Source organism: Ascaphus truei, chromosome 4 (genome assembly GCF_040206685.1).
Source record: "Ascaphus truei isolate aAscTru1 chromosome 4, aAscTru1.hap1, whole genome shotgun sequence".
Taxonomy (NCBI): Eukaryota; Metazoa; Chordata; class Amphibia; order Anura; family Ascaphidae; genus Ascaphus; species Ascaphus truei.
Genome location: NC_134486.1, coordinates 230,740,327 through 230,759,987, shown reverse-complemented (window position 1 = coordinate 230,759,987; position 19,661 = coordinate 230,740,327). Strand labels below are relative to the sequence as shown.

General features: G+C 39.1%; 1 protein-coding gene across 14 annotated transcripts in view; it reads right to left on the bottom strand.

The window, feature by feature from the left end:
* The window catches only part of ARID1B (AT-rich interaction domain 1B), a 398,185-nt gene that overhangs the window by 82,405 nt on the left and 296,119 nt on the right, over positions 1 to 19,661 (bottom strand). For all 14 annotated transcript variants that reach the window (XM_075596966.1, XM_075596968.1, XM_075596967.1 and 11 more), the window contains one exon: positions 3,251 to 3,340. In XM_075596966.1, coding sequence (XP_075453081.1) covers positions 3,251 to 3,340 — 90 coding nt within the window. The remainder of the gene's footprint in view (positions 1 to 3,250; positions 3,341 to 19,661) is intronic.

The window sequence follows — 19,661 nt, the reverse complement described above, 5'->3', positions numbered from 1 at the left end:
ACTGGTGCATGTTACAGAGCAGGGCTCTTCATCTTGCGTCCCGCGGACCACATCCAGCCCGAGGATGCTGCTGGAGTGGCCCTTGGACGGTCTGCTCCTGCTAACTGTGTTGCTGTTAAGTGCCATTTTTCACATAAACTCACTTCTTAGCCTGGCCAATATCAATTTACATGGCACAGATGTTATGCTTGGAATAAGCAAGTATACTATTTGTAAGCCTCATTAACGTATTGTCAATTACATTACCATACTCTTGCGGCCCTAGTATTTCCAGTCGTGTCCCCCACCTTCTTGGAAAATTAGTTGAGGAGCACTGAGGCACCGAGGCCGAGCACATCATTTCTATATACAGTACCACAGATTTCCAACCCTCTAAGAACCGCAGAAACCTTAAAAGTGGGTTAGAACTCTGTGAAACATATTAAAAATAATTGTGACTTTGCAGAACCCCAGCTCACTTATAATAAAGACAGAAAAATACTGTCAAAGAGGTTATATTTTCTTTGTTAAATAAGCAGTTTTCTATATGATATATCATTTCTAACATTATAGTATAACATTTAATTACCCTTTTGAATGACTAAATGAAAAAAAAAAAAAGGACAAAATAAATTGATTCGGTGTTGAAGAGCTAGGTATCAACCCGTTATCAAATTGTTCCCCGGTGACCTGTCTCAGAATCCCAGAGTTCCACAGTTCCCATACAACTATGAAAATGTTCTTATGCAGTGTTTGCAGTATATGTTTCCCTCTCTGTATAAGCAATATGAAGTGGATTCCCCAGGCACTCCTATAACAAGACTAAGATAAGGAACATCGGCCGGTGCTCAAACTCAGAAAGGACCCACCTGATCGGTATGATAAGCCAGGCATAGTTTGAGTAAGGAAGTAAGGTGAGGGCACAACTGACTTATGCAAACTTAACTTTAATTGCCAAAATCTGATGTTTCTGTTGACCCACGCAACCTTTATCAAGGTATAAGACCATCAAACTACAATGTTCACACCCTTTTCTGTTTCCTTACATAGTTATGGAAGTATTTCACCTACAATAATGGGGGAATATGTAAAGGCCATATGTTAATGCTGATAAATGACAAATCACTTACAGTGTCATCTTGTTTCCCTCTTTACACTCACAAACACTATGGGGTACGTCCTATGCAAAATGTGAGATTCCAAGCGAAAGCAACAGCCCGTCAAAAGCTGTAACAATCATACGTGATAAAACAAAAATACTCTTGATCTATAATATATAAACAAAGTATCTAACAATAATAATACCATGGAAATACTAATGCACAAACTCAATAAAAGAGGAGGGCCCATTGCTAAATGCGTTTTCACTTTCATTTGATACTTCTTACTTTTAGCATGCAAAACAAAGAAAAAACACCAGAAATGAAATCGGAGGTAAAAGGAGCACTCTGTCTATAATGATCCCAAATATGTTATACACGTGGAGGTTACTGCCATTTTGACCACAAAGCGCCATTCAAGTAAATGGGTGTCTTCCAGCTCGGGTGACTTAGGCGACAGCCCCAGTGTAGGCTGCTGTGCGCGCTACGGCGTGCGCGGCGGGAACAAGATCCGCCCCTCTATGGTACCAGGGCCAGAGGGGCTGCACGCGCATAGAGATTGCAATGCGCGACTACATTAGACAACCGTCACATCACGGCGGCGGTTCAGCCAATGAGGACGAACCAGCCGCGTGACATCATGGCAGCACCCCCCGGCATGATCTCCTGCAGCTCAACCACACACCGCGGCTTCCACACGTGCATGCGCCGCCAGGCGCGCGTGCAGCAGCTGACACCGGGGCCGTAGCTGGAGTAATACAGCGTAGTAAACATGCCTCCAAGTGACTTGTAAAGAAACAATTATACCAGTTAGATACAGCAGAAAATAAGAAGCTGATGTACAAACAGTATTTGGTCTGCCTGCAAAACATGTAAACGAGGTGGAAAGTCAGATGCGTTTCGCCAGCCTTTTTTGTTTTGTTTATAAGCGTGTATAAAGTCTAATTTTAAACTTCCATGCACAGTTGGAAACCGTCCGGTGCCTGGGGTGGCGCGAGTCCAGGTGAATTCCCAGTGAGTCCTAGCTCAGAAAACTCTGTACCTGTCACTTCACAGTCTGTTCCCTTTCAATATTGATATAAAAAGAATGCACGGCATTCAAGCACTGGCAAGAGGACACACACAGCACAGATATGTGCTGCAGGGAGAAACGGCTATTAAAACGCTCAGCAGCCCATGCACAGCGCTGCCTTCACCTTTGCCACAGTTCCCTAATGTTCACAAAGAACATTATGTAGGTTTGCTTCAGGCTATGACACCTTGCCGTGAAGCAAAACAATAGCAGTTCCTCATAAACATAGTTGTAGGTGAGCTTTCAATACCTCAAAAGTCTCTTCTTCAGTGCGTTACATCTGAATACGTGACTTGAGAGGTCTTAAAAGTCTGTACATGAAGAGGGGACTAGCAAGGCCTCAGAAGCTGCCGTAAATCTATACATTGAAGTACCACAGTGTTATCCCATCGAAAGGTACCATACAGTATTTTTTTCGTGCCAAATGGCTCATGTCTGTATGCCTCAGTTCCAGAATGCAGTCTCCTTCATTTCCTTGAATGCCATTGGGATTGCATATACCCCCTTGCCATTCAATCTATTTGATGTTTTAAAATCAAGAGTGGAACATCTTGAGGTTATCAGATTGCCCGTTTCTATGCATAACAGGATCATAGGAAAACAATATGCATACAAATCTTCATCATAAAACGATAAGAAACTATATATTTTTTAGTAAAACATAGTTGGTTGTTTTTCATATAAAAGAACGGGTTTCCTGCCTAATTAATAAATAAGTACTTAAAGCGGCTGTTCACTTTTTGTAATTAATATTTTTTAACGATTGTTTTCAGCTCAGGGGAACCTACTCTCTCCCCTTCTGCTGCTTTGATACTTTCTAAAGAGGAATGCTAGAAAATCAGGGTGCTAAAAATATCTGAATACTGCGATTCCAAATGCAAGTGCTTTGGATTTGGATGTGAAGAATTTAACTCTGGGTCCTCCCAATGCACGACTAGGCCTAGGGTTCATTTACCAGTTTCCTAGGCCCACAAGTAAACATATCCCCAAAAATGTCATGTTCTGCACTTTCTCTGGAGATCACACCTACAAAACCAAGGTTCTTTTAAGAGTCGCGACAACTGTGCAAAGTCTCAATATGTATTCATAACCTACTGACCTCGTTCCTGTGGCATCGGTGACTGGCTCAAGGCAGGATGGGAGCTGGTTTCCGACTGGCTGCCTGGAGGCTGAGGAGGCATTTGGCTTCCTATAAGAGAGAGAAAAAAAAGACTTTGTAGCAACACACACCAAAGAAAAGAAAAAAACATACATACAGTAGGTGCATGAAGGTTAAACTGGATGAGCATGACGAACTGAAAATATAGACGTAAAATCGTATATTACATGGCATTTGTGAGCTTACTCGCTAGTTACCAAGTACAGATGTGATCCTTGTTACTACTCATGTTCGCACATGAGAATGGTTAAATAATGCACACCCGATACAGCAAAATGCCAAGTAGATTTCCGCTTCTTTTTTTGTGTAATCTAGCCTCTAGGTAAAAGCAGTGTATTTTTTCTGCAATTATTTTTACTTTATTTTATTTTTTAGAAAAGGTGACCTTCATGCACCGTTACTGCTTGTTAAAATAATAGTATACTTTTCCAATTTAAGAACGTTGGGATTCCATCTACTTATAGTGTTTACAGATCATCACTGCAGAGAAGAAAGTGCATGCATGTATTATTTAGTATGTGAATCAAGCGGTGCAAAGGGTGGGCTAGAGGTAATCAAAAAAAGGTGGCTTTAACGCGGGTACATCTCATTCTAATCCCAGCATCAGCTGCTTCAGACATTTTGCAAGTACTGTAACTTGTACACCCTGTACCACATACACATATACACACACTGTAATTTCTTAAGACTAAGGTACTGGTGCTTATCAAATGCTATTTACAACAGTGCCACACACACCAAACCTATACAAATATTATTAAACACAGTTTTCTGTCAGTTGCTGTCTTTAGTGATATGCACATTAACCTCTGTAGTTGCATTCTTGAGATATCAATTCCTACAATCTTTCCAAAATCGGAATTTAACATGACCAATGCCATTTACACATATATACGCGTTATTAAGTAGAAGTTGTCACGCTTCACACCACAAGACGGGAAAAATATAACCGCGTGGACATGCTGCAAAAATACGGTTTAAGAAGAAAAGAACGGATGAAAACGCTATGTTTATGGTAACGCTTCAATGTAATTTTTGGGGGAACCCTTGCAAAAGGTGGCCCTACTCCAGCTCCAGTAATAGTTTAGACTTCCCCAGCAACAGAAGGAAAAAAACACACGTGCCAATACATCACAAAGAAAATTCTGGCAACATCCGCTCCGTATGTATCAAATGATTTCACCATATTAAAATCAATAGGAATTTGCCTTTGATACATCTGATGCAGTTTGTTTTGCCCCAGAATTGGGCCACTTATGCCTACACAGACTAAGTTGAGTGTTAATTGTGCGCGGCCTTACTTATTTCATACACATGCCAGATTTGTTGTACTATATACCTCTGCAGCCTGGCTATTTCTCGGCCCCTCCTAATCCCTACCTTGGCCTGCAGCACTGCCTGCAAAAGAATGTCTCCAAAGCGCAAACACGCAGAAGCATATGGCAGTTGTTGTTGATGCTGCGCAAGAGTTAGCAATGCCAACCGAGTCAAGTCTTTATATTATAATAAACACTTCTACGTGTTAGAAAGAGAGGGGGGGAAGCAACCGATCAACACTGTAAACAAATGGTAATTCCATGTTAACACGATACACTTCTACTTAATATGTGTGCATGCCTGAGGCACTGCTAGCAACATAATATTTGACGGAAGCAAGGGGGGGAAAAAAAACTAAGATTTTGAAATTGGCTGAAAATGCGCACATTATCAAGCCAAGATTTTCACTGGCTCTGCAGTCTTAAAGTAGCAATACTCACATTCTGGGACTGATTAAAGTAGTATGCTGAATATAATATATCTTTTTTTTTTTAAATATATATATATATATATATATATATATATATATATATATATATATATATATATATATATACACAGTGGTTGACAAATCACAAAAAAATCTACTCGCCACCTAGTACCAAATGTGTGCTGCTTGGGCCAATAGGAGGAATTTTTTTTTAAGTTATCTGCATAGGTGAGTTCCCAGTACTGAATCTTGGTAGTCCAAGCTTTTCAATCTCCAAGACAAAAATTCTAGTCTGAGAAAAACAATATGGCTGCCAGGGTCACCCTTGCTCTGGCGGCTATTACCAATCTATAAGATGATGATGTTATGGCGCACGATTATGTGGCAGGCCCTGCAGTCAGTCTGATTGCTGCTTTAAACCAGGTCTCAACTCAGAGTCCCAACTTAGCCACGAGCCAAGGACATTTCCATTGACTTCCATGGACTCGAACTAAATTCAAAGATCATTTATAAGTGAGAAAGGATACAACCAATACATTTTAAAGTTGATTGGCTGTTATGATGCCAAGGCTATATTGCCAGTAGCCATCTAGACCATCTCCTAAAACCACCAACTTATCTCATAAAAAAACACGGGGACATAACCCGGAAATAGCACATTTGAAAACTTGCATAGTCCTTTATTTGCCATTTTTCTATGTACGTGTTATATTTATTTTTATGTTTACCACTTTAGTTGCTGAAGGCCCCTGGCAGCAAAATGGTTAAGAGCTTTCCAAATGTAGGCCTGAAAGCCTAACTCCAAATACACCAGCAAAAATTGCAGAATATCATGCATAGCACTTGTGCTGGGACAGTGGTTACCAATATTATTTTGTCAGAAACACCATAGCAATGTAGCAGAACTTCAGTGTCACTAACATTTATAGGTGCTTAAAAGATTCTGAGCCTACTTTGCTTTGCAATTTGCAATTTGATTGGAAAATTAGCATTAGTGTGAACATTACATATACAGTGTTTTTAGTTACATCGCAATAATTGTTTTCTCCATATCTTTGTTTTTTTTTCTCCCATAGTAACATCATTTTCCTAGCCAATTCCAATCTGGCTTTCGCCCCAAACACTCCACCGTAACTACCCTGCTAAAAGTTTGCAATGAAATCCAGTGTGGAATGGAACGGGGTCAACTCACTGGTGCAGTATTCCTAGATTTTGCAAAGGCTTTTGATACTGTTGATCATGCTATCTTGCTCAACAAACTCCAGAGCTCTGGAATAGGGAAGCATGCTTTGAACTAGTTTCAGTCCTAACTATCAGGTAGATCCCAACATGTGTCCATCTCTGGCGCTAACTCTAACCCCCTGGCTATCACCTGTGGCGTCCCGCAAGGCTCTGTTCTGGGGCCCCTACTCTTCTCAGTGTTCATCAATTATCTTCCCACAGCTTGTAAGGAAGCCTCAATACACATGTATGCAGATGACACAATCCTATATGCACACAGCCATAGCCTCTCTGACCTTCATTACATACTTCAGTCTGACTTTTTCAGACTCGAAAACTGGATTTCCCAAAACAAACTGTTTTTAAACACTGACAAGACTGTAACAATGGTGTTTGGAACCAAGACTAAATTTTTAAAGCTTCCAGCGACTGAGCTCCAGATTACAACCAACACTAACACCACCCTAACTCCTGTTACTAGTTTTAAATACCTGGGCATATGGTTTGACTCCCACTTAACATTCGGGATGCACATTAATACCCTGAAAACTAAGACCTATGCCAAACAAGGGTACTCTACAGGAACAAATCCTCCCTAAGTCTCCTGGTCAGAAAACGTATCGCACAGCAGATGCTAATGCCAATTATTGACTATGGAGACATAGTACAGTATATGGCTCGGCACCTCAAACCCACCTTAGCAAACTTGACACCCTCTACAACTCAATTTGTCGTTTTGCTCTCCAATGCAACTATAACACACATCACTGCGAAATGCTCAAAGAACTAGATTGGTCATCACTCGAGTCTAGGCGCAAAGTTCACCTTTCCTGTCTTGCCTTCAAATTCTTTATGGGAAAGCTACCCAGCTACCTGAACAAGCTCCTCACCCCTACCACATGCAGCACCTATCACCTGAGATCAGACTCCAAAAGACTGTTCATGGTCCCAAGGCTCAACAAAGTATCTGGTCGCTCCTCCTTCTCTTACCGTGCACCCCAAAACTGGAACAACCTACCGGAGACTCTTACATCCACCACCAGTCTAAGTTCTTTCAAATCTAAGGCTGTCACACATTTTAATGTGGTCTGTAACTGTTTCATACGCCCATAATATATATTATCTTTAACTGTGCATGCAATGTCTTGTATATAATGTATACCCTGTTCATTATGTAACTGTATTTGTAAACATGTATTATTTGTCTTAACTCTGTGCCCAGGACATACTTGAAAACGAGAGGTAACTCTCAATGTATTACATCCTGGTAAAATATTTTATAAATAAATAAATAAGAGCTTAGCTGTCACAGTCCGAGTACCATGTTTTGCAGGATACTACCACTAGTACTACAGGTTGGTAACCCCTGCGGCAAAGAGCTCACTTCTACTGTAGCTATGGAATTGACACTGCAATGACTCCACATTTGCAAGTGAGTTGAGTTAACTGGAGTGCAGTTCTTAGAAAATATCAAACGGATGCCATTTTGAAAAGCACATGAAAATATTATCTCGACATAGCTACATTTCTCCAGCTCAGTAGGTTTTTATCATGACTTATATGATCAAAAGCAAAAACAAATACAAGAATAAGTAAACACCTTGATTGCTATGCCTTTTCAGTTCTAACTATAAACTTTTACATTGTGCTGTTTTTTTTCTACCTGCTACCTCTCATCTGTTCTGATGTGTCTATTTTACTGCTCATCTATGACAACGTGAACATATGTCCTTCTGATACGTGCAGTGCCAAATCAAGACATTGAATGTCTCACATTTCTCAAAGGAATTGAGGTAAAAATATATGGCCGTGCGGCGCGTCATGTTGAAGCATCTTCTCAATGTGAAAGAGGTGTAGCTCTTCGCCTACTGGTTCCTTTGAAAAGCTTTGTCTTTATTCTGCTAATAACCAACCACCGTTCCTACAGCACGGATCCGATTAGCAGTTCTAAAGGCACAAAGGGAGGCCGAGAGTGCATGAAAGCGAGAGCACGGCAGCAATCTGTTCACCTGAGCCCCAAGGGCTAAGGGGATTAAATGGAGATCTTTAGTTTCAAATATATGTGCGTATATATATATATATATATATATATATATATATATATATATATATATATATATATATATATATATATATATACACACACACACACACAGTATATATATATATATACACACACACACACACAGTATATATATATATATATACACACACAAACATACACACACATATATACACAAACATACCCCCCCAAAAAAATACAGTGGCGGGAAAAGGTTTGTGAACCCCAATGATAATTATGGAAATTCTATAGTTTTTCCATTATAACCTTCTTGAATTGAAGCCAGTCTTTTCTTAAATATCCAGATAGGGTTTTTATTAACCAATTCCATGTCTTTTGAAACAAAATTATGTATGAATTAGACAAACAATGAATAATTAAGAGTCAAGAGTCAGAGAAACCCTGGTTTTAGCAGCTAAATTAAAGGGGATAATTAGAATCAGGTGTTTAAATAATTAGGTAGATCTTCAGGTGTGAGTTTGGGAGGCCCCACCCTATATAAAGATCAGAAACGTTGTCAGTTTGGTCTTCAACATACAGGTGTGTTGAAACATGTCATACCATGATCAAAAGAAATCTCTGAGAACCTCAGAAAAGCAGTTATTGATGCTCATCAGTCTCAAAAGGGTTACAAAACCATTTCAAAGGATTTGGGGCTCCACCAATACAATGTGAGACAGATAGTCTACAAATGGAGAAAGTTCAAGACCACAGTCACTCTACCCAGGAGAGGTCGTCCGACCAAAATCTCTCCAAGAACAAACCGGCAAATCATCCAGAGAAGTCACAAAGAACCCCAGAGTAATATCCAAGGATCTGCAGGCCTACAAGTGAATCCACAAAAGAATGGCTGCAGAAGAAGAAATTCCACATTTTAGAATGGCCTGGTCAAAGTCCGGAACTAACCCCCATCGAAATATTGTGGCAGGACCTGAAGCGAGTTGTCCATGCAAGGAAGCCCTCAAATGTCGCTGAGCTGAAGTAGTTCTGTAAGGAGGAAAGAGCCAAAATTCCTCAAAACCGATGTGAGAGACTGATTAGCAGTTACAGGAAACGCTTAGTTTAAGTCATTGCTGCTCAAGAAGATGACACAAGGTACTGAATCTAAAGGTTCACATACTTTTGCACACATGAATATTGAATTTTGAATCATTTGTAGATAAATAATAAATAGCATATACAGTATAGCATTTCGGTATCGTCTTTGATTTTTTATAATATATATACTGTTATATATATATACATACATATACACACATACATACACACACACCGGTATTTATTGCATGAACTATAGTGGCACGCCACAGAATTAGCATATACTTCCCTGGGTGCAAACTGTAAAAGATCAGTAGATAAAGCAAATGGAAAATCATCATAGTAGGGCTTACAAAAAAAGCAAGCAAATGAAATGACTTTAAATGTTTCGGCTCTGTCTCGGGTCTTGAGAAAAGCTCATTTAGCAGCCGAAACATTGGCAGCCATATATATATATACACAAGCACAGATAACATTCCAAGAGACACTGTTTTTAAGTATACCCTTTGCTTGCTTCATTCATTGTAACATCGCCGGAAGAAGAGATCAGTGTATCTCGAAAGCTCGCACAAATAAAAGCATTTCGTTAGCCACAGAACGGTATCGTCTATTCGTTTTTGATTATTGAAGCTCGGCTAACACGGTACTGATACCTCTACATTATATATATATATATATATATATATATATATATATATATATATACATACACACACACACACACACACACACACACACACACACACACACACGCACGCACGCACGCACGCACGCACGCACGCACGCACACACTCTCTCCCAGTATATCCGACAAAAATTAAAGTGCTCCTACCAGCAGCACCTACGGTGGTAATTACTTTGGGGAGCAGGGGGTCCTGAAGCTGAAATAAATGTGGTTCAGCTACAGGAACACCCTGCTTCAAACCGATTAGGAAAAATAAAAAAAAAACAGACACAGACACAAAAAGCCTCACCAAGCTTTAAGCAAAAACAGCGCTTGGACGATAAAGGCTCTTAGGATATGAGTAACATTGACAAATGCCCCAAATTTGCTGCTCTGCTGTTCAAGTCGTTGTGCCTTTTTAATCAAGCTAAAACTTTCATCGGTTTAGTATGCTTAGCAAGGTCACTCAGAACACTTATTTGAAAGACTTTAATGAAGTTTGCAGGCACAATCTCCCTGTCACTTTCTTTTTGGAAAGTAGAGTATCAGCGTTTGCAATTGACGTTTGTATCATTTATAAAACATGCAGATGTGGATTATTAAAGATTAATGCATTTCGGGATTGGTGTCGGCATTCCGTTTGTCTCACGCCGAAACCAATTCTCTTCTTCATTAGTCAACGACAAATCACATCACGAAGGATGCTGCACAGAAATCAAAGGTGCAAATGTGGCCCGAGAGTGAATAATGAAACCGGCTACTAAGATACTTAACGACTGTAATCAGTTAACATGTCACGGCCTCTAAGATGCACAAGTATGTCAGCGAGGAAAACAGAAACCTCTTACTTCTATATTTAGCTGTACTGACACCTACAATACATGAAACAGTACAATACAAAGAACATACGCTAGGTTAACAGTCTCAACACTGTTTCAACAACAAAAAAAACTATTTTGTAATTTATACAGAACACCTACAAGCTCATATTGAACCCCCAAATACCCACAACATATATATAAGCATATAAGTTTCACAGAGGACTGCTACTGAGCATGGCAATATATATATTTTAAACCAGAGACATAACATAAAACACAGACAAAGCTCAGTGCACATCCACAAAAACTTATATACGGTACAGTGCCTAAATATACATGTATAAATAACTAATAAATAAAATTGTCTTTTAGTTTAACATTTTGGCCAAATTGTTGCAAGCCCTTGAGCCAACTGCACGGCAGACCACGTTTCAAGGGTCCCTACACTAAAATAGATTCTTAATAACCTGTGCATTGTCAGGAAGAATGATTTATAATAAATCTGTCAATATTAATTGCAACAGTTCTAAGTCTGATTGAAGCTTTTATTAACCTGTACATTACCAGGAAAAGCACTCTGTAATAGGTTTGTCACAATCACACTGCAAGCAGGCAAGTTCCCCTGAGAGTGGGAGATGCCATGGAGTGAGCTTTTAACCATTTAAATGTGGGAGGGAGTGAGCTTCAAATAGATAGGAGGTTGCCAACCTCCAATCAGCCAAGACTAGCTGAACAAGAATTATAAAACATACAGAACATCTACAAGCTCATATTGAACCCCCCTGCATGCAGTGTGATTGTGACAAATCTATTACAGAGTGCTTTTCCTGGTAATGTACAGGTTAATAAAAGCTTCAATCAGACTTAGAACTTTTGCAATTAATATTGACAGATTTATTATAAATCATTCTTCCTGGCAATGCACAGGTTATTAAGAATCTATATTAGTGTTAGGGACCCTTGAAACGTGGTCTGCCGTGCAGTTGGCTCAAGGGCTTACAACAATTTGGCCAAAATGTTAAACTAAAAGACCATTTTATTTATTAGTTATTTATACATGTATATTTAGGCACTGTACCGTATATAAGTTTTTCTGGATGTGCACTGAGCTTTGTCTGTGTTTTATGTTATGTCTCTGTTTTAAATATAAAACGTAGCGAGAAAGTAGAGCACTGCCAACAAAAGAAAATCAAAAAAGGGGCTGGGGCAAAAATAATGATTATTTATTGGGCATATGAGCCAAAAAGGACAAACACACTAATATTAAAAAACTCTGACGCGTTTCCCGCCGTGGAGGCGCTTTATCAAAGAGTACTAAGGCTCTCTTCACGTCGGATTATATAATGGTCAGAGGTGAGTGAACGCCCCAAATTAAGTTAATACTTAATGGGTTATGCAATCAGCTGTGTGATCAACCAAACAATGATCTTTAGTGTGAAAAGTTTTTCAAACCTCTGACCATAGTATAAATCCGTGGGAGCCCAACAATATACAACAATTAACATTTAAACAGAATAACAGAACAGAAGACTAATACTTATACAGAAACAAACAAATTTCCAAATCAAAATCAAACACATCTATATAATAAATGTTAGAAAATATACCTAATAGAAAATATATAAAAGTATAATATAAGAAATAATCTATACATGAATAAATAAATAAGATAATCTTTAAACCATAAAGAGTAACCTGACATAAACATAATATAGTGTATAGATAAAGGAAAAAAGAAAAAAAAGGTGTTTGTGTATATATAAATAGTGAATGTGAAACTAACTAAAGAATAAAAGAATGAAACGTATATATATGAAATATATAATATATATATGTGTAATATTATAAATAATGAACATTAGTCTTACAAAATAGATAAACAAACTATGTGAAATTAAAAGAAAGAAGATTAAAAAACCCAGTTGTAAAATCTAATATGTTATATAATAGTCACCAATGTGTATAATGAAATACTATAATCTATCAAAAAAATTATAATAATGCTAGATAATATTAAGTCTAGAGAATATTAATTAATAAAGTCTAAAATAAAAAATATGAAAAATATTTGTAGTGATTGTAATATTAATCAACTAAAGATATATTTAGTAAAATAAAAATCATAATTTGGTGACATATCTTTAAACTTTGATCAGAAACCAACCGGAGGGTTGCATTGTATCTAAACTGTACATCCAATACATTTCTTTTCTATTCAACATGCCCAACCTATCTCCTCCCCGAGTTGGGGCATGTATATGGTCTATACCTGAGAAGGTGAAGTTTTTAATAGTCCCATTAGGGCAAGTGGAAAAATGTCTAGAGACCGGATGTGATTGGTCTTTTTTGTTTATCGCACGTATATGTTCCATGATTCTTTTTTTGAGGGGTCTTATGGTGCGACCCACGTAACCCCTCCCACACCCACATCTCAAAAGATATACAGTACAGAGGGGTTACGTGGGTCTCAGGTATAGACCATATACATGCCCCAACTCGGGGAGGAGATAGGTTGGGCATGTTGATGTACAGTTTAGATACAATGCAACCCTCCGGTATTAACATTGACTGGGAGTTGAAGCATTTTTTATAATAATATATATATTTTTTTTTTCTCTCTTCATTTTCATTTATTGCAATGTATGTATTAGGTTGAGATATATCTCTTATTATATTACCGATGGTTTGTTTCATCATTATGCTCTTACTTTATCATTATTATATATTTTGCCCATATGGCTATACATAATTATATTCTCCTTCATTTTTTGTTTCTGATCAACGTTTAAAGATATGTCACCAAATTATGATATTTATTTTACTAAATATATCTTTAGTTGATTAATATTACAATCACTACAAATATTTTTCATATTTTTTATTTTAGACTTTATTAATTAATATTCTCTAGACTTAATATAATCTAGCATTATTATCATTTTTTTGATAGATTAAAGTATTTCATTATACACATTGGTGACTATTATATAACATATTAGATTTTACAACAGGGTTTTTTAATCTTCTTTCTTTTAATTTCACATAGTTTGTTTATCTATTTTGTAAGACTAATGTTCATTATTTATAATATTACACATATATATATTATATATTTCATATATATACGTTTCATTCTTTTATTCTTTAGTTAGTTTCACATTCACTATTTATATATACACAAACACCTTTTTTTCTTTTTTCCTTTATCTATACACTATATTATGTTTATGTCAGGTTACTCTTTATGGTTTAAAGATTATCTTATTTATTTATTCATGTATAGATTATTTCTTATATTATACTTTTATATATTTTCTATTAGGTATATTTTCTAACATTTATTATATAGATGTGTTTGATTTTGATTTGGAAATTTGTTTGTTTCTGTATAAGTATTAGTCTTCTGTTCTGTTATTCTGTTTAAATGTTAATTGTTGTATATTGTTGGGCTCCCACGGATTTATACTATGGTCAGAGGTTTGAAAAACTTTTCACACTAAAGATCATTGTTTGGTTGATCACACAGCTGATTGCATAACCCATTAAGTATTAACTTAATTTGGGGCGTTCACTCACCTCTGACCATTATATAATCCGACGTGAAGAGAGCCTTAGTACTCTTTGATAAAGCGCCTCCACGGCGGGAAACGCGTCAGAGTTTTTTAATATTAGTGTGTTTGTCCTTTTTGGCTCATATGCCCAATAAATAATCATTATTTTTGCCCCAGCCCCTTTTTTGATTTTCTTTTGTTGGCAGTGCTCTACTTTCTCACTACGTTTCTGATTTTCTACTCTAGTATAGCAGCACGCCACGGTACTACCATTGCGGATCAGCTGTTACCATCGAGAGGATTTCCTCTTCAAGCTGCTGAGTGGATTGGGTTCAGCCAGTGTGTAGCCGACAACCCAGCCCTTCACCTGCACCGGGAACGCAACACAGCTGACGGAGACATCACCGAGGAGTGGATCGTCCTCGTCCTTCAACCAGCAGCCACCAACCCCCCGACAGCAACGGACCGGTACATCGCGGGATATCCATCTGGCACCCGGTAAGGCGGCGGGAGACTCTGCTTGCAGGTCTCTACTACCATCTGCTTGTCCACTCATACCGGGTTGCCGCACGTTCGGCTGAGGAGGTTTCTACCCCATCTGTCATCTGGGGGGTGAGTATTATCGGCGTGGTTGGAACTTTTCCCCGGCTCTACACAGGTGAGGTGGGGGTGATTCAGGCCCACACACACCATCGGCTATACCCACGGGACACTCGGATAACGCTTTATCCTTCATACCGACTCACCCAAGCATTTTTTCTGAGTACTTTATTGATAACCTTGCACATTTAGAGCACCACCTGGGGGTTACCCCCCTTTTTCTATTTGGTTTTAAATATATTTTGTAATTTATTTTTTTTAAGAGCGAAAATAGAATATATTTTAAAATGACTACACCCCTATCTGTAATGTACATGTATATATTTAATTCACATGTCTGTCATGCTTTCTCTCTCATAAGCTTTCTACTACCTGGTTATGTTATACACGCACGGAAAAATCTTTGTGAGTACTTTTTGGGGAAATTGGGGGATTTATGAATTTCCAATATGTTCACCCAAAAATGTAGCCAAACCTGTGTCAGTTTCCACTCTCTCATAACCAGAATATACTTATTACATTGACCCCTCCGAAAGTCTTACAAATTACTTAAAAACTCGCAATTTAATACAGGCTCTTAATCACTACCAAATTCAATTAACTACAGGCCGTTTGTCAGAAATTTGTATCACTGGTGTTCCTTCTCATGCATAGACAGTGATAGTTTTAATATTAACATAGCCAATATTTTTCAAGAAATGTGTCTAGAACAAATGTCACCTTGTTTCAAGGGTTCTGCGCTCTCCTGTTATGAAGATGCATAGATAGATATGACTACTGTATATAATCTTACAGACTTGGATGAGCCCAAAAAATGAACTTAAATCTACAGTTCATATCTGGAAACCACTGTAAGTTTATAAAAAATGTAGATCACCAAAAGGATTACAGAACACTAAGCTGATATTGTGTGTGTTACTTTTTAAGAAAACCACTGATGCATCCAGAATGTTGAAAGTTCTATTTTCCAGGTCTGCTTGCCAATCACTCGCATGCTACCGTTTCTGAGATTAGCCATGGCAGGAATTCATTCTATGGAGAAGCCAAAAGTGGAAGTAATGGATACTGATGCTTAAATGAAAACATTTGGAGGAGGAAGACAGATCCCTTGCCAATTAGATAATCCTCATCTGTACAAGGGATGACCTTGTGCGTGTGCGTGTGCGCGTGTATATATATATATATATATATATATATATATATATAGCTCAACAAATTCCACAAAAACCCACTCGCCCCAAAAAAAGTCATTCACGCCCCCCCCCCCCCCCCCCAAAGAAACTCTCAGCATTCTACTGATTCCTCTCCAGGAACTTCTGTGTCTCGGCTGCAGCTCCCGTAAAGATGTCTTTGCGGCGTCATATGATAACGGGATGCTAAGTAACGTCGTGCAACATCAAGTTACCATGACAACTTGACGCTACGTGATGTCTTGACGTCACTTAGCGTCCCGATATCATGGCAAGGCGGAGTCATTACAGGAGCTGCAGTGGAGACACGGAAGTTGCTGGGGCGGAATCAGTAGAATGCCGGGAGATGCCACACCACGACACCGGTAACACTCGCAAGCAGGTAAAATGCACTTGCCCCAGGAGAGGGGACGAGTTCATTTGTCGAGCCCTGTGTGTATGTGTGTGTGTGTATTATATATATATATATATATATATATAAATATATATAAATATATATATATATATATACACACATATATATATTATCATCACTGTCCTCTAGGAGCTGGAACAGTGAAGTGTGCTTTCCAGTCTACACAAAGTTCATCTCCTCAGAGAAAGAGAGCAGCAGCTGAAATCTGATTAATTAGGGGCTGGGCTCCTCAGTGAAACGAGGAAGTGTTTTAAAAGACTGAAAGCTGCCATGCACAGAAAGAGACTGTTTTCCCCAGAGAAGGGGACAGATAGAAGTGCTACCCAGCTGTGGAAGCTTGTTACAGAGGAACCTACAGAGGAGAGTTTCTCTGGGCTCATGTAGGGCCGAGTTCCCCATAGAAGGAAAGGACGACAAGGCAGTGCTGGAGCAGGGACATCTGCTCCCGGAGGACTGACACACAGATGAGCAAAAACCCTTTGTTATTGCCGTGTGCAAAGACTGTGTAGATTGTTGCATATGCCAGGGCATGTTTTGGCTTGTGAACCTTAGCTGGCCATGCAGTAAGTGAGGGCGAACGTTACAGTGTAGTCAGCTTTCCCTACTTAGTTTTTCACACATAGCTTCTCCATTTGGCTTTATTTTTGTTAAATAAATCATGACATGGTGTAATAGGTCATGTGTTGTTGTTTATCTGAGGTTGTATTTACCTATTTTTAAGACCTGCTAAGGAACAGATGATTGTTATTATGTCCTGATATGTAAAACCATAGAATTCAAAGAGGGTGTACTTTCTTTTTCCCACCTGTATATATACAGGTATGTATATATAGATGCAATCACTCTTTAGGTGTTGGAATAGGGCTAGGGGACTTTCCAGCGTACATGGAGTTAATTTCCCCTGGATAAGCTACCCTCAGGTGCAGCTAATCAGCCTGGTCTGAATGAACAAGGAAGTGTTTTAAGGCAGATACAGGGAGCTGCCATGCTGAGAGAGATTGCTGTTCCCAGAGAAGGGGGACAGAGAAGAGTTCTCCCCAGCTGTGGAAGCTGGCACAGTCTCCTAGACCCGCTGGATGGTGGTTGCAGAGTCTGCTGGGACTGCCTGGGTCTTAATCAAAAGAAGAGGAAGGAAGGATGCGAGACCGTGCTGAAGCAGGGATGTCCTGTCCTTAACATTGGAATAACAGATAAGAGAAACACTATATTGATGTGTGCAGAGACGATGTATGTTTAGCTAAAATACTGTAGTACCTGTTTTGGGGTGGTAATCAGCTTAACTGTCCATCCAGTTAGTAAGGGCAGAAGCTGCATGTGGTTAGTCTCCTAAGAGGAGTAGGCGTTTATTTTATGAGTTGTTTTGACTTAAAGGGATGGTGGGCCTGTTAGTGAATTATTTAACCCTGTAAATAAACCCCATATAGAGAAATACCAGGTTTCCTGCCTTAATCTGGGACACAAGATCCTACATTGTAATGGAGACATCAAAATATATATATACACACACACACACACACACACACACATTCATACACACTGGTTTATTAACTATGAATCACATCTAGTTGCGATGGTGCATATAAATGCTTCCATGTTTTTATCTTTTGGTGATTGAAGCAGCGGTTTAGTGTCGGGTGACCTCCAGCACACATAAGCATTGCCAACGTAAAGAAATACTGTGCCGAACAACTAAACACTCCCAACCTCCTGAAAATTAATAGGTTACCCGCTTGAAAAAACAAATTGCACAAAAAGTACATTATTGGAGCTCCCAAATACTAAAAGGCTGCTGATGCCATATTACCTGTCCTGCAATAGGACAGCAACAAACATGGGAATTTGAGGATATTGGGGAAATATCCTTTTCAGTGTGATAATAATAATAATAAATCTACATTAAAGTAAATAATATTGTACATTATATGAATTATTTAGCAATGCCCTGGTCTCCCTTATTCGACTTTAATATTTCACTTTTTTAGTGTTATGTGTAGAGAGTATTACTGGGTTTTGTACCTTTCAACCCCATTTCATTTAGGCTTTTATTGGGGAATGTAAAAAAATATGCCTGCCTCGTTTATTTAGCTATGGTGTCTATATGAGTTTATAACATAACTGGAACTCACATGGAACTAGCAATGTCACTGCCTTTGAAGTGGATGAGCCAAGTTACACTCCTAGTGTTGGATCCTTGTGGCTTTGGACAACTTACTGAGCTTCCAAAATTAAAATTTAAGCCTTACAGGGCAGGGACGCATTGTGCCAGGAAAACTCTATGTACATCGCTGCATACGTCGTCAGAGATTATATATACATACACACAATATTATTATCTCAGGTCCCATTGAAAATGTCCTATGTATTTATTCCACTGTACTTATTAGTACATGTTGGGCAAAGTCTAACCTAATGATCAAAGAAAACGGGAAAAAATTGAGATCATAGAGCTACTGGTGTATTCTGGTGCGGTGCATACCTGTGAGGTGGAACAGAAGGCCTGAGAACTCCGCGATGGTATGGGGAGGCATCAGGACAGGCTCTCAGTGATGATCCTGGTAGCGCAGCGCCTCCAGCCGGCGAGGATCCTGGTGCAGCCAGGATGGTCCTCACTGGCAACTCAGTATTCCATTGATACAGGCCACAACAGATGTATGCAACCGGATATTTATTGGCATCATTCTGGTTACAGCATAGATGTTGCCTGGAGCAGACCCACCGGACTTGAGGCCCTGCAGGCCCCTCCTTAGCTCCCTTTACCCCCTGATGGGATATGGGGTAAAAGTATCCACTCCACTGGGGACGGGAAGGAACCTCCTGACTTCTGGGAGAGTGTCAGCTTTTGTACCACAGGGGAGGGGCTTGTAACCCTGCCCCGTAACAGGGCAGGTCCGATACTGACAGGCATCACATCATGGGCATGTGACCCAGCCAGTATCCTCCCCAGGGAAGACACTCTCTGGTTGTTGTTAGGCCAGCCCCTGGATACAGCAAGTGTGTATCCAGGCTGCACCAACAAGCTGGGCCTCCATGAGAGACCTTATC